Genomic DNA, 15,872 nt, shown 5'->3' with positions numbered 1-15,872 from the left:
CACTGATCGGTAAACTGGGCGCAAGCAAACAATGTGTGTTTTAATATGGCTAAATGTAAATATACACATATAGGAACAAAGAACGTATGGTGTACTTACAGGATGGGATACTCTGTCCTGGGAAGCAGTGACTGTAAAAAACATTTTGTGGTCATGATGGATAATCAGCAAACATGAGCTCCCAACATGATGCAGTGACCGAAAGAGCTAATGTGATCCTGGGATGCATAAAAAGGGAAATCTTGAGTAGGAGTAGAGAGGTTATTTTAATCCCTATATTTGGCGCTGGCATGACTACTGCTGAACACAGTGTCCATATCTGGTGCCCACAATTCAAAAAGGATATTGATAAATTGGAGAAGGTTCCGAAAAGAGTCATGAGAATGATTAAAGGATTAGAAAATATAGCTTACAGTGATAGACTCAAAGAGCTCAATCAATTTAGGTTAACAAAGAGAACGTTAAGGATGACTTGATCAAATGACTGGAAGCTAGACAAATTCAGACTGGAAATAAGGAATACATTTTTGACAGTGAGTGTAATTAACCATTTGAACAATTTACCAAGCATCTTGGTGAAGTCTCCTTCACTGACAATTTTTAAATCAAGATTGTATATTTTCTAAAAAGTATGCTCTAAGAAGTATTTTGGGGAAGTTTGATGGCCTGTGTTATGCAGAAGGTCAGACTAGATTATCATAATGGTCCCTTCTGGCCTTGGAATCTATGAATTTATGAATCTTAGGATCTGGTGGCACCTTTGTCTTTCCTGTTTTCTGCTTGTGGCACAAAGTTTACTGCCCTGAGGACTGAAATGCTTTAGACTAACTAAAGTCGTTGAGCTTACTATATTGGTATCTGGGTGAAATGTAATGGCTTGTGATGTACAGGAGGTCACGCTAGATGATATAATGGCCCCTTCTGGCCTTAAACTCTGTTATGCTATAATGGTCACTAGCAGAAGCAGTGTCCATTTGGGTACAAGGCTTTTGTTGTAGGACGTGAAGACAAGTGACTCTGTTCACACTACAGTAATATAAATTTAACAAGTTGTATAGGGTCTACAGTTGTATATATTCTGGAACAGGGTTCTCAACCTTTTTCTCTCTGAGGCCCCCCTCAACATGCTGTAAAAACTCCAGGGTCCAGCTGGGGTGTAGGGGGGCTTGGGGCCAGTCAGGGGGGCATTGGGCATAGGTGTAGTTTGACTGTTATTTGGGATGCAGGGCAAGGGCCGGTAGGGCTTGGGCCAGCTCCGCACAACGCGGTCCAGGGAGGGAGTGCCACCTCCACTCCCTGACTCACCTCAGCAGGCAACCCAGGGGGGATGCAACCAAAAAATGTAACTCAAAGTGGGGACTCAATTCAAAAAGTTTGAAAACCACTTGGTGTAGGTAGAGGGATAGCTAGGGGTTGTGTGTGGGCAGGGGGGTAGCTCAGGTTGCAGGGAGGAGGCTAGCTAGAGGCTGTGTGCTGGGAAGGCTCCTCTGATGGCTGCTCCCCGAGGGCTCTGCTGTCCCGGAGCTGGGTCCCTCTGCCCAGGCAGCTCTTACCAGCTGCATAAGCAGTCAAAGGGGCTGGGAGCTGAGGAGCAGCCACAACCCTGGGCACCAGCAGCAAATGGAGGAAAGCCACAGCTGCCTGCTCCATGACACCACTAGCCAGAGGAGCAGCTGGCTCTGCCCTGCACTGCCTGGCTCTGGCTTCCCACCTACAACCTGGCCAGAGGGGAACTGGGGGAGATGAGGAGGGAAAGGGGGGGCTGAAGCATCCTCCTAGGGCTACCCCACTCTGGATATGGCACTGCAGTTTGGGGGGACAACATCCTTGTGCCCCCCCATCTCTGCCTATGGGCTTCTTCTCACGCGGAGCGCCAGGGCTCTGGGCTTCAGCCCTGCACTGCTCCTGGCTTCAGCCCAGGGGGGCACCCTGAGGGGAGGTTGCTAGGGCTCCCTCACTGCTTCCAGCTTCAGCGGGGGGAGGGGCGCCGGGGCTCCCAGCTTGACCCCGCGCCACTCGTGGCTTCAGACTGTGGGGCACAGTGGCTCCCAGCTTCTGCCCCGCGCCATTGCTGGTTTCAGCTCCGCACCGCGCCACTGCATGCTTTGGGGGGAGTGCAAGGGCTCCGGGCACTGGGTTTCAGCTGTGGGGCCCTGCAGCCCCTGTGAAAGGTCTCTGACCTGGGTGTAACTGATGCAATTACAGCTGGCTAAATATGCAGACAGTCTGAACCAATAGCTTTGAGAAGTGTACACTTCCATATGCATCTCAGTGAGAATCTGCCACTCCAGATGGGGGTGGGTGAAGCCACAGGTGGTGTGTAATGTTCTCCAGACTGCCTTAATCCAGCTCTGAGTAAACACAACACAACTAGGGTTAACATACCCTACTCTTCCTTGCTTTATAAATCCACACACACAAAGTGTGAATTGAAGAATGACCCGTGTTATCACTATCTAGTTTAAAAATGCAGAAGTTATGGCTTGTTTATTAAAATCAGGCTTATGCAAGCTTAAAAACTCCTATTAGAGTTGCCCTGATTTTTTTTTTTTCAACTTTGATGTTTGTGACAAGGTTATGAAGCAGGGGTGGGCAAACGTTTTGGTCTGAGGGCCACACTGGGGTTCTGAAATTGTATGGAGGGCCAGGTGGGGAAGACTGTGCCTCCCCAAACAGGGGGCGGGGGCCAGGCTATCTGCCCCCTCCCACTTCGCGCCCCCTGACTGCCCCCCTCAGAACCCTCAACCCATCCAATCCCCCCCCCACTCCTTGTCCCCTGACCTTCCCCTCCCGGGCACCCCCCCAACCAGCCCCCTGGGACCCCCATCCAATCCCCACGCTCCCTGTCCCCTGACCGCCTCCTCCTGGGACCCCTTGCCCCAACTGCCCTCCCAGGATCCCATCCCCTATCCAACCCCCTCCTTTCCCGACTGCCCTGACCCCTATCCACACCCCTGCTCCCTGACAGGCCCCCCGGGACTCCCACGCCTATCCAACCCTCCCCGTCCCTTGACCGCACCCTCCCAGAACCGCCCCATCCAACCACTCGCTGTCCCCTGACTGCCCCCCGGGACCCCCTACCCCTTATCTAACCCCCCCCCCGGCCCCATACCATGCTACTCAGAGCAGCAGGACTGGCAGCTATGCGGCCCGACCGGAGCCAGCCACGCCACCGCACTGCCTGGCAGGAGCTCGCAGCCCTGCTGCCCAGAGCACTGGTGGTATGGCAAGCTGAGGCTGCAGGAGAGGGGGGACAGCAGGGGAGGGGCTGGGGGCTAACCTCCGCGGCCGGGAGCTCAAGGGCCAGGCAGGACGGTCCTGCAGGCTGGAGTTTGCCCACCTCTGTTATGAAGTAATTGAGTATTTTTAAATTTAAAATTTTGACAAAAAAGTCTGCATTTTTCAAGCAGCTCTAATTGTGAGGGTGCCAAATGCAGTTCTGTACTTAAGTTTGAGTTGAGTTTTACACACAAAACAGGGATTCAACTTTTATTATGTGTAAAGGATAGACTGTCTGCCTCAGAACCACAGCACCTACTCTTCGAGGGAATATTCTGATAATTAAATCTGTTGATTAGTTTGAGTTAAATTTAGTTTAAAACTGAGTCCTTCAAAGAAAGAAGTATTCTGTGTCAGTGGGGTTTGGTTTTTTGTTTTGTTTTGTTTTTTTTGGAGGGAAAAAGAGAAGTTAGTTGAGATGAGCTGGAGCTTTTTATATTGTTGCTGTTGTTAAAGTTCTGTTTCCTAAGAAGCTAAAACAAGACAAACACACAGAAAAGGGTGAAGTAAAGAATAGCAAAGAAAGAAAATGCAAACTCACTGTTGGGAAAACATAGGCCCAATGCACAGTCTTGTCATCCACTCTGAGATCTGGAAACTTGAACCGGCATCAGGCTGTTTAGGACATTTCTTTTAGTTGCCTCTTTCTGGTCACAGGCTTACAGCAGTATTGCAAATATGCAATGTTGGAAATCAGCTACAAAGGTTTCAAACAGAAGAAAAAACAACAACAAAGGTTGCAGGACTGATATAATCAACATATCCCTCTTTGATGCACCAGAAAACTTCAGCTTTGACAGACGTTCAGAATGGACTGACTGGAAGAAGTACTTTGCAAGACTTCGCATTACTACTAAACTCCACCAGAAAACTGGAGACATCCAAGTATTGTCTTTAATTTATGCTATGGGGAAGCAGACAGTATATCTTTAAATCCTTTGCGTTTACTGGTGACAGTCACAAGGATGACTGAAAGAGTTTGGCTATGTTTGATGCATACTTTATACCTTAGAGAAATGTGGTTTATGAATGGGTGTGTTCTCACCAGAGAGCTCAAGAACCAGGGGAATGTGTTGAATCTTTTGTAAGAGCCTTTCATACCTTGGTAGAAAACTGAGATTTGGGGATTGTAAAACATGAAAATATCAGAGAGACTGATTATTGGGCTTACAGACAAAAGCATTGCACAGCAGGTACAATTAAAGACAGTTTTAACCCTACACACAGCTATCCAGATAATAAAGTAGAGTGAACTAGTGAAAGAGCAAAACAAAAACCAGGAGCAACTTGAAAAAACAGAAACTAGCTCAGAAGCAGTAAAGAGACACAGCATGACTGATAAAAGTATCATAAACCCTCTGTGGGAAAGAGGGACAAGTCCCTAACTACAAAATCTTTCAGAATAAATTCACAAGATATGGAAAAATTCAGAACTCAAGAGAAGTTGTCACATCTTCAGTTCCTCAGAAGGAACAATTCAACAGAGCAAACTCTACAGATGGCAGATGCAGAACAAGAAGAATACAACAATTCCAAACCAACCACAGCCAGCCGTTGCAACTAATGGACAGCCAGATCACAAAGTTATTAGGCATTTGAGTCATGTAATTAGGAAACCATTATGATTCAGAAACACTTAACAAACTGATATGTACTGAACTTTAAAGTTTGCTTGATAGTGTAAAATTTTGCAAATGGTATGAATATAAAACTTAAAGGGGGACGTGTGATGGAATGCTAAAACTATTATAATGTTCAGCCATTAGGTGGCACTATGAGTAACATACTTTACCTGGATTGGTAACAGCCATACCTAACAGTGCTTTAAAGTATCTTAAAGAGAACACATCTCTTGTATCTCTCTTCATGATGGATGTTCTGTAGCCAGTCCAAAACTGGTACAGAAGCCTGACCTACTTGTAGCAGTCCTGCAATCTACCGTGTACAAGCAGCATGTGACAGCCATCAAAGCCAGACTCTAAGAAAGAAGGTGGTGAAAGAAAAGGACACATGGAGAGTGCCGGGGGGAAAGATGAAGTCTCATATCCCATCTGGTGTTCAGAAATTAGCCAGAGACAGTGCAGGTGATAGTGTCATTTGGTTCCTTCTATCAGATGTGGTCTGGTCAGGACATCTCGCAGGATTAGGATGAAGAATATCTGCTGTTTCAGGAGATAGTGAGGTGGCAACAATGGTGATAAAATTTGCTTCCGTTGTTGGCACACACCTGCTTCTTCTGCTAATTTTTACTAAAAGTCTTTTCTTTTTAAGACAGCACCCTCGCCCCCCAGAAGGGAGTGTTGGGTTGAATAATCTATCCTCTCAGTATTGTGTCCACCAATAGGCCGAATTTCTGATGCACCTATTTTGGTTAATTGATTTTCAGACCTCTGTTCCTCTTGTTTGTCAGTCATAATAGTAACAGTCCTTGAAGTAGTATCAGTAAAACTCTTTTTAAATTAGTTCAGCCGTTCTGCCTCCTTCTTACATGTGTGTTTTTTTTTTTTAAAGAACTAGGTTACTTTATATAACAAGTCATTGTGACAGTTTATGAATGTTCACTTTTACAGTTGAGTTTACAATGAGGGTAAATTCATAGGCCTAATTATCATAGCCCCCCTCACTTGTGGAGTCCCATAAGGATAAATTCTTTCAGCACCTCTTTTCAACATCTACACGCAGCCACTAGGGGAACTATTCAGGTGACATGGACACAAGTGCCAGCAATATGCAGATGGCATACAGCTCTACTTATTCTTTACCACATAAGACCATACTACTATCACCAAGGTGGTCCAGGGCTTGGACAAAATCATTTCATATATAAAGAATAGCAGGTTTAAGATGAACCTGAGCAAAACAGAGGTTATGCTCATGGGCAGAGGAAAGTATTTTGAAAAGTTGAGGTCTCCTTTATTTAAAGACACACACCCACAATTGATCAATTCAGTCTGTAGTTTAGGGAGTGTTTTTAGATTATTCGCTGGCACTAAGAGGTCATATAACTGCATCTAAGTAATGCTGTCTATCATCTCCAGTTGGCTAGGAGATTTCATCCCATCCTGTTGGCCAATGAACTGGCCTCATTTATATATGCCTTTGTCATCTCTCATGTAGACTAAAGCAATGCAGTATACTTGGGCATGAAGCCTTCAGCGCTTAGCCTATTTCATTCAGGAGAAGCACTCTATCACATCAAACCTGTCCTCCGCTCGCTATGCTGGCTTCCTATAAAATGTCAAGTTCAAGGTCTTGGTCCTTTTCATCAAGATCTCAATAGCTTGGGATATCTAAAATATTACCTAGAAGTCCAACATGAACACCATGGTCAACAGCTCTGCTCCTCTGGCACAATGGGCCTTTCTACAATAAGGGAAAAGCTCATCTGTGCAGGAGACAGATCTCGCTCAGGCTGGTCTGAGATTGTGTAATGAACTCACAGGAGCTAAGAACCATCACAAACTTCAACACTTCTCTATGTGCATATTGCATTTCTTTGACCTTCCCTTCTCTAATATAAACACATACAGTGTGTGAGTGTGTATATATAATTTAAAACAAAACATCCTACTAAAAAAACACCTGCATGCACACAGAATTCTTCCCCAGGAAGAGGCTGCGAGAGAGAACAAAGAACATGTGATAGATGTTAGCCACATTGCTCAGTTCAGTGCTGAAAGGTGTTCAAATACTGTGGTAATGAGCATAGTATAAGAACCTATATAGAATAAAATGAAAACATTCGGCTTTCTCTTACATTTAAACTTAACTATGAACTGCCTGGTTTTATAATGCTTTTGGTTTTGAGTGTGTGTGTGTCGTGGGAGGGGAGTAATTACAACATCCCTGTTGTGCTTTTTACTCTAAATTACCGATGTACTCTCAACCTTATCTCCATTTTAACCCAGTTTTTGTCTGGGAATATAATTAAATGGCAAAATTATGCCTTTCATGCTTAGCAGATCTTCAAGAACATCACTGTGGGGAAGGGAATGCAGTTCAAAAGCCTAGAACAGGGGTTCTAGGTTTTCAAACTTCATTGCACTCTGGCCTCCTTCTAACAACAAAAATTACTATGTGACCCCAGGATGGGGGACCGAAGCCTGAGCCCGCCCGAGCCCCACTGCCCCGGGTGGGTGGGTGGAGGGGGAGGAGAGGGAGGGGGCAAAGCCAGAGCCCCACTGCCCCGGGGGGAAGAATGGGGTCCAAGCTGAAGCCCAAGGCTTCAACCGCAAGGAGGTGGCCTGTAACTTGAACCCTGCCGCCCAGGCCTGAAGCAGTGGGGCTCGAGCTTCAGCTCTGGGCCTGGGCCCCAGCAAGTCTAAGCTAGCTCTGGTGACCCCATTAAAATGGAGTTGCGACCCACTTTGAGGTTCCGACCCACTTTGAGGTTCCAACCCACAGTTTGAGAACCGCTGGCCTAGAACAAATATGAAAAATTCAGAATTTTTCAGACTTTCTTTGGGAGTTCCATTGCTTTAGGTGGACAATTGAAGATTCAAAATATTATTATTGTACTTGATTTCACAGGTATCTCACATTACAAAATGGCTTGTGTGCACTACTGATTTCGGATGCAAATACCATGGATAGTGTTCCTTCTGAGGAGTCTTTGGAATGGGAGGATAATGATGAAATCAAGATTGAAACTGATGAAGATGATGACTCGGTAGCAGAGATGGAAGAGGACAAGGAAAATTATGAAGATGATGACAATGATGGAGATGATGGTGAGGAGGATCCCAATAATTCTGATGATATGGAAATGGAAGAACTAACAGGAAAGGAAGAAGCAAATAAGAGAAGTGGAACAGAGAAGCTGGTATGTGCTAATGCTACAGAGTGAAAGCTTGTTAAGTGGAGAACTACTGTCGTGGTCCTAAGCTCTTAAATATTGTGGTAAGACAAACAGGCTAGTCCTCCGTTCCTGAATGTCTTATCAATCTAGTTACTTATATGGCCTCTGTCTCTGGTATCGGAGCATCTACCTCTCTTGTTCAGGGTTGAGCCTATATTGCCATTACTTATGGACTCATAGCTCTTATTTCCAACAGAACATTCTGGCCTGTTTCACTCTTCTGTTCTTTGAGTATAGAGTAGCTCTGTGAGATTGTTAGAACTGGAGTTCTCGTCTACTAGATAAAATGACTGCAATTTTTTTTAGAAGTGACTCCTCAGTGTCTGTGTGTTTATTTTGCAGTCTGCAGCTGCTCTTTGTGTTGCTGTTGGCAGTTTCTGTGATCCTGAGGATCTGCCTGGGTTGGCACATTTTCTGGAGCACAGTATGTATCAGCTTACATTTCAGTCTTTCCTCCCAAAGTGGAAAATTTAATGACCTTATTTTGGATTTATTGATTTGTTTAAAAAATTCTAGAAGCAGAATGCCAGATGGGTGTGATATGTAGGTACCACATCAAAAAGGTTGTAAGGAGGGATGTTAGAGGCTAAGATAGGGGATTCATGAATTATCATGGGGAGTTCTTCCCAAGTGTAAGAGGTTGCACGAAGAATGCATGGAGGTGAATGTGGGAAAATGGGGCTGGCATCGCTGGTGATACAAAGTTGATGGGGGTGGTTAAACTTCATAATAAAAACAAGTTGAAAGGTAGGGTGGAGCTAAATGATGGAGGGCTTTAAAGATGAGGATCACATGCTGTGCTTGATGTGGTAGAGACAGCATGGTAGAGTGAAGAGTGGGTGAGGTGATTGTGACACAGAGGCTCCTAGGTAAAGGGCCCCCCGTTCTTTGCAAACAACTCCTACTTCAGACCTGACAAATTCACTACACCAAACATGTACTTTACAGGAAATTTATCCATAAAGAGTAACATTAGGATATCTCCAAAAAAGCTAGTAACTTTTCAAGATTCATATATTTGCAAGGTGTATGTATGGGTGATATTTAAGGAATAATGAATTTATATTGAAAGTATGCTTTATAGACTTGGAGTAAAAAATTAGTTACTAGGAGATAAGTCTTGGTGGTGGGCCATTCAGGCAGGAGGGAGTTGTCACTCTGCCCTGTTTAGTTGGTGATGCAATGCAAGGCTTGATTATTTAGCCTTGCTCAATCCCAAAACCATCAAGGAAAAATCATAAGAGACAACTGCAAATCATCAAATGCTATTGAGGGTAAAAAAATGAATGTTACAACAAGACAGGGATGCCCTGCCCATGAATAGAAACAAAAGATTGTTTCAGATAACACAGATGAGGGAAAGGTATTCTGGATGATTTCACTGAGGAGACATTTTGAGGAGCAGGTTGTTCTCATGAAAAATTGGATTGTGATTCCTATGAATCCAGCCAGCTCTGCAAAAGACAGAACTGTTGGGGGAAAACCTACTTTATTAGACATGAAAGGTAACTATTAATAAGTGAAGACCTAGGGTCATATTTTATTTTGGGTTGTAATAACTTGTTTCCATCACTCTCTCGTTTCCAGTAGAATCTCTATCCTTTCTTAAACCTTCTTGTGTTTTATTACAAGTGCTATGTGATATGCAGGAGCGGTGATTTAAATTAAAAAAGTTAAGTGGGGTATACTGTGCCTGTGGAATTTCTGTGAGTAGCCAGTGTCAGGGGCTGGATATCACAAGGGAATGGTTCAAGAGGTATGGGGTGCATCTATTGCTAGCCCTTTCTTTGCCTTACAGGTTGGCATAGCCCAGAGGAGAGTGCTTGAGTGTCTGAAAGGCTGGTGGTGCTAGAGAGCCGACTCCCTCATGCGGGAGGCCGGGGGTAACAAGGTGACTCTCTGTCCTGGATAGCCCGAGAACCACCACAGCAGTCATTATTTTTTATATTACCGTCATGCCTATTACCGTCAGGACCCCATTATTGCTAAGTGCTGTACAAACACAGAATGAAAAAGATGGTCCCTGCCCTAGGGGGCTTCCAATCTAAGGGAAAGACTAGAGATATCAGATGGATATAGATCACAGGAGAATACAAGTGAACAAAGAAGCAATATTGGTCAGCATGACAGGCAGTGATCTTTGCACACGAGCCCTTAACCATTGTTGTGTGTCACTATGACCATTAGGAACATGAGTCTAATGGCAACATTTTAAATGGATATGAGGGAGGCTAATTTGGAGGCATCAGGGTCGGGTGGGTAAAAATTGATAATTAAAAAAAAACCCAAAACCAGATTATTTTAATTTAAATTAAATTTTTAATGTAAATTAAATTTATTTTCTTATTAAAATAAACCTAATTAAAATTATGGCATTTTATGACAATGCTTAAATTTATTATTATATGTTAAAAATAATTAAAATGAATAAAAATGCTGACACTAAGGTGAGAAGAAATTTAGAAGTGGATAAAAAAGTGAGCTTGAAATTTATATAGGTACAGAGCTCATTTGATGTATCTTTTAGTCAAAGACGGAGGTATACCAGGAATAATGGAAAATGTTGTTGAAATGTTGTTGTTTTTTAACAATCACTTTGCTTCAGCTTCACTGAAGAGAGGAGGATCACAGCTAATTCTCCTCTAAGATATATGATGGAATTTAGTGGTTGACTGTTTTGAAGCATTTATTAACGATCTGGCCTATCTTGATGTCAATTTGTGAAGAAAATTGTGACAAAATAAATGGAAATTTCACAGACCAGAGTAGTTAACATCCAGCTAAAGAGAAATGTAGAAATTATACTGACTATACTAAAATCTATTTCCATTGCTTTGGACAAATTGCAAAAAGATAACTGCTAATGTTGTTAAAATTTGGCAAGAATTTAAGGAAACACTTAAAAAACAAAGCTAAATTGCAGGCGGCGAACAAGCAGATCAAGCATTTACTCTGCCTTGTTTTTTGGCCAGTATTCTCAATACAAAGTATCACAGTAAACACTTGCTGAGGAGGAAGTGCTGCTATGGCATGGGCATCTAATATTCATCCATCAATCAGAATAGATTTCAGGAGTGGGGGTGAATAGAACTATTCAAGCAACATGTTTGCTGCCAAAGTTTTGAAGAAAGTCAGACCAGTGAACTGGTGGAAGTAACTGGCTAAGAACCTTGAACCAGATTTTTTTGAAGCTACATAAGGTTTTGATGGCAATTGCCTCTTCTGCAGGTAGAGAGAGAGAATTTTGACTAGTTCATTCAAAATTGGGAGCTGAAAAAGCAGGAAAGCATGTTTTCCTAATCTAATCCATGAATAAAAACGAGATAGAAAAGGATGAGAACTAGTTCCAAAATATTGAAGGACATAGTGACCAGAAATAATCGGTTCAAGTCACTAACTACAGTCAATTCTTTCTTTAACAAATCAGCTTGTATTAAATGCAAAATATGTTTTGACAAACTTACTTTTTTTCATTGTGTCCAGCACATTTAAGGTAGCTGTATTTAACTAATAAAAACAAATTTAAAAAGCTGTTTTTCTGCATTTCTAATTTAATTGAAATTTCCATCCAAATGCAGTGAGATACAAATCATGAGTAGAAAAAGAAACATTTTCCAGTAAATAAGTACAACATTCACCATTTTTAACATAATAAACTGTAAAATATAGGAATCCTAATAAATGTATGTTAAGCTATATAATTGCTTAAATAAATGCATATAGATATAGTGTATCCTCGTGGTTAGTAAAAAGAAGTACCAAATTTAGTGTAATGGTTATATTGAGTTGCAAATTAACATGTCCTAATGTTTATATCAGTCACTGAGAATGACCCTTTCTTTAGGAAAATAACTAAAAAGTAAAAATTCAAAACAAGATTACAGTTGATGCTTTAAATCAGGGGTTCCTACTTGCTGATTTAAATCATGATTAAAATAAATTATTTAAATCAGTCCCTCCTGCAAAAAGTCCATACAGGAGAATAGAGTAATCAAGGTGCATAATAAAGGTCTGGAGAAGAGATCTGATGGTTTGTACTGATAGAAATGTCTGGCTCTTCAAAGTGTTAGAGGAAGAAGTGTAAAGGACTCATTTGCTTGTTCAGTATCTAGCCTGTTAGGAAGTTTTGACCAAATCGCTCAAACCTGCAACGGTCTAAAACACACATGATTGATCCTGAGCTAACGGGACAGGAGTGCTGGTGCAGGTTTCTAACAAAACTCGTAATTCAGCTGTTCCGTCTTCCCTAATTTTACTTCTATTTTGATTCAACAAATTGTTACATAAGCTCCTTCACACGCATAGAAATCTGGATATTGATATTTTAACTCAAAAGACAAGGAAGGAACTCAATTTTATGTTTCATCAACTGTATTTCAGCCTCCTCTCATTTTGAGCTCAACTTCTGAAAGTTGTTTTGGGATTAATCATGTTGGGTAAGTAATGGACACAGGCAGCCACGCCCTGCTGGACATGCTCCCAGTGGAGGGAGAGTTCAAAAGGGAGCTGCTCAGCTCAGTCTAGGCGGACCAAGCAGTAGAGCAGTTGGATGCTGTAGCCTCCTGCAGAGAAGCCACTGAGGCTCTAAGCAGCTGGGACAGGGCTCACAGTCAAGCCATGCAGGCCTTTCATCTGCAGGGGCCGAGGATGACGTGTCACTGCCAATAGGGGAAGACACTCTGGAGACAGACCAGTGGTGCAGGGGTAGGAAGTGACCCAGGGCACAGGGGTAAGGGCTGGTGCCTGTCCGTAAGCTATGTGTCTGGACCATTATTTTGAGGGTCCCTGGGTTGGAACCTGGTGGAGCAGCATGGGGCCAAGTTCACCTAACCCCAGTCACTGATTCTCACTGTTGGGTGACACTGGCTCTAGCTGCTAGGCATGGTGGCCACAGACTCTAGCCGCTAGGCAAGGCAGCCATTGACTCTTGCCTTTGGGCGATTCTAGCTGCTGGACAAGGTGGCCACTGACTCTCGCTGTTGGGTGACATTACTGCAGATTCAAGCCACTATGCAAGGTGGCCACCGACTCTTGCCATTGGGTGGCATAACTGCTGACTCAAGCTGCTAGGCAAGGCAACCAGTGACTCTCACCGCTGGGCAGTCTAGTTCAGAATATTGCCACTAGTTGGGTACTGCTGGCCTTGGACATAAATCTCCCCCCCCACCCCCGCCCCGACAGTGCACTTTAGATTATTCATTTATTTTCAATAAATGGACTGAAATAGTAATTGCATTTTTCTTATACTTCCTTCAACATTAGTCATACTCAGATAAATTTGAGTGCTTGTATGTCTGTTTCTCTATGGTGACCTACTCAGGACTAGATTGAGACTGATGTGCTCAGTTTTAAGGTGTAACTTAAAATCATACTTGAAACCAAGTGTTTTCCATATTCTGAAATGATTCCATTCTATAACTTGCATTTTTAGGCTGGTCAATTGCTACAGGCTAGATTTCCCACCGTCTTGCATCTTGTGTAGTAATTTACACTTGTGCAAATGGACATAAAATGTTGTCAAATCAAATGGTAATGCACTGTTGCTTTGTGTAAATGCCTTCACAAGGTGCAAAGCAGTGGGAAATCATGCTGTCTTTATGTAGCTATGCCTTTCTGAAATCATCATTATGTCTATATCTGCTTAATTTTGATCGATTGTGTTTCAGTGGTATTTATGGGCAGTTTGAAGTATCCAGATGAGAATGGGTTTGATGCATTCCTGAAGAAACATGGGGGCAGTGACAACGCTTCAACTGACTGTGAAAGGACAGTCTTCCATTTTGATATCCAGCAGAAATACTTCAAAGAAGCACTCGATAGGTAACCGTGATCACACCAAATAAAGCATTGATTCATTTAAAATAGATTAACACAATGAACTCTGAAACTGCATATATAACTTTGCATTGCGTTGTCTTGGCCTGATTGAAGGGAGCCTGTCATTGCTGAGCTTCCATAGGTCCCCTTATTACAACTGAGGTCATTATAGATGGAAGGAAATTGTGATTTTCCCTTAGATCTCTCACTGTCTTTTGAGGGAGTAGTAGTACCCCAGTAGTGTATAGTATCTTAGGAGTGATGTAATTTATGCACCTGCTATGAAAGTAGGACAGATTTCAATATGTATTTATGCCAGATTACTTGTAGGACTATCATAAATTATCCCACTGTCGCAATTGGTAGTTCATTCCATTTACCTGGCTACTTAAAGGAGAATCTTTTTATTGGCCTGTTCCTTTTAAATATGTGCCCTGTTAGGCTGTTTAATTTTTTATTAACAATCTCTGTTTAAAAAAAAGTATTGATTCTTATATGGCAGTGTACCACCAAAAAGGTGCAGTAAAATGATCCACTGCTTTATTCAAAAAAATATATGTTCGGTGCCAGGAAGGATCATTAATTAACTCTTATCATGTCATAGGATATGTCAATACAATAAAGCTCCATTTCTGTCATAGGGAAATTAAACAGTCTTCTGATGGGGAGGATAATTTAAATATTTTTGATATTGACAAAATTGTCTGGCGGAAAATTAGGTTGTACTGCAAATAGGCATTTTTATCAACGCCATTAATGTGGTGATTGAACTAAATTCTGCACTAGAATGTACACACAATGGGAGTGTTGCTTCTATAATTGCCTTCCGTAAAACATTGGAGGGCAGAATTCATCCCTCCAAAGGTGGGAATCAAACCAGCTTTGGCTACTTTGAAGGTCTCAAAGATGGGTAGCAAAGATATTTAGACATATGGCAAGATTTGGATATGAGGAGAGACTGAAAAAGCTGGGGCTAGATGAGAGGAGACAAAGCAGGGGTGACGTGATACATGTCTATAAAATAACGAATGGTATCTGCGGGATAAACAGGCACACCTATTCATTATTACTCATACAAGAACATGTGTGAAGTTAATGAAATTGAAAGGCAACACATTTAAAACTGATGAAGAAATGCATTTTTGCATAATCGACGTGTGGAACTCCAACAGAAGGGATTGTTGAGGCAAAGAACTTAGTAGGATTTTCAAAAATTCTAAGGCCAGAAGGGACCACTGTGAGGAGATCCAAGATCAAAATTCCCTGGCAACCACATAGGTATATCCAAAATTTAATTACAACTCCACCCCCACATAGAATCCCCACTCGTGCACCAGTATTCCATTCAGGCCACTAGTCTGCCCTATCCATCATCCATATCTTTATGGGTGAGGGAGAAAATATAATTGTGAATAATATTATCTATATACATTAGGGCTATCGATGATTCTGCATCCTTTGGTGCCATATTCTGCCAGTCCACTTCCACTCAAAAGACCTTGTCCTTTGTCTTTCTGAAAATATTAAATAATTGGGTTTATTCATTTTACTTCAGAGGCATTAAGAACAAGTGGCAAAAGAGTCCAGAACTGTATAATTGTTTGAGTTACTGCAAGTCCTAAACCTTAAAAAAAGTGAATATTATTGTTTGCCATAAAGACAGTTTTTGTTATAAAAAAATCTTTCTGTACAATCTTTCAGCAGACAATGGGAAAGATTTGTCATTTTTCTCTTTGTTTTAGGTGGGCACAGTTCTTCATTCACCCACTAATGATCAGGGATGCTATTGATCGTGAAGTTGAGGCTGTTGATAGTGGTAAGAGTAATATTTTTGTTATAAAATTTTTTTTTGAGTTCTACAGCACTGAAGTTTTTGACAAGATTCTCAGGTATTAAGTGCTGTGAAGCCTGATGCATA

At 42.2% G+C, this 15,872-nt stretch overlaps 1 protein-coding gene across 1 annotated transcript in view; it reads left to right on the top strand.

Annotated features, from left to right (window-relative positions):
• The window catches only part of LOC311525251 (nardilysin-like), a gene marked incomplete at its 3' end in the record, with an annotated part of 85,970 nt that overhangs the window by 5,678 nt on the left and 64,420 nt on the right, over positions 1-15,872 (top strand). The window contains exons 2-5 of the mRNA XM_084637204.1: positions 7,810-8,101; positions 8,480-8,561; positions 13,804-13,957; positions 15,697-15,770. Coding sequence (XP_084493330.1) covers positions 7,810-8,101; positions 8,480-8,561; positions 13,804-13,957; positions 15,697-15,770 — 602 coding nt within the window. The remainder of the gene's footprint in view (positions 1-7,809; positions 8,102-8,479; positions 8,562-13,803; positions 13,958-15,696; positions 15,771-15,872) is intronic.

This window comes from Lepidochelys olivacea (genome assembly GCF_965140295.1).
Source record: "Lepidochelys olivacea isolate rLepOli2 genome assembly, chromosome: 8".
NCBI classification, from domain to species: domain Eukaryota; kingdom Metazoa; phylum Chordata; order Testudines; family Cheloniidae; genus Lepidochelys; species Lepidochelys olivacea.
This window is presented reverse-complemented; position numbering and strand designations above follow the sequence as displayed.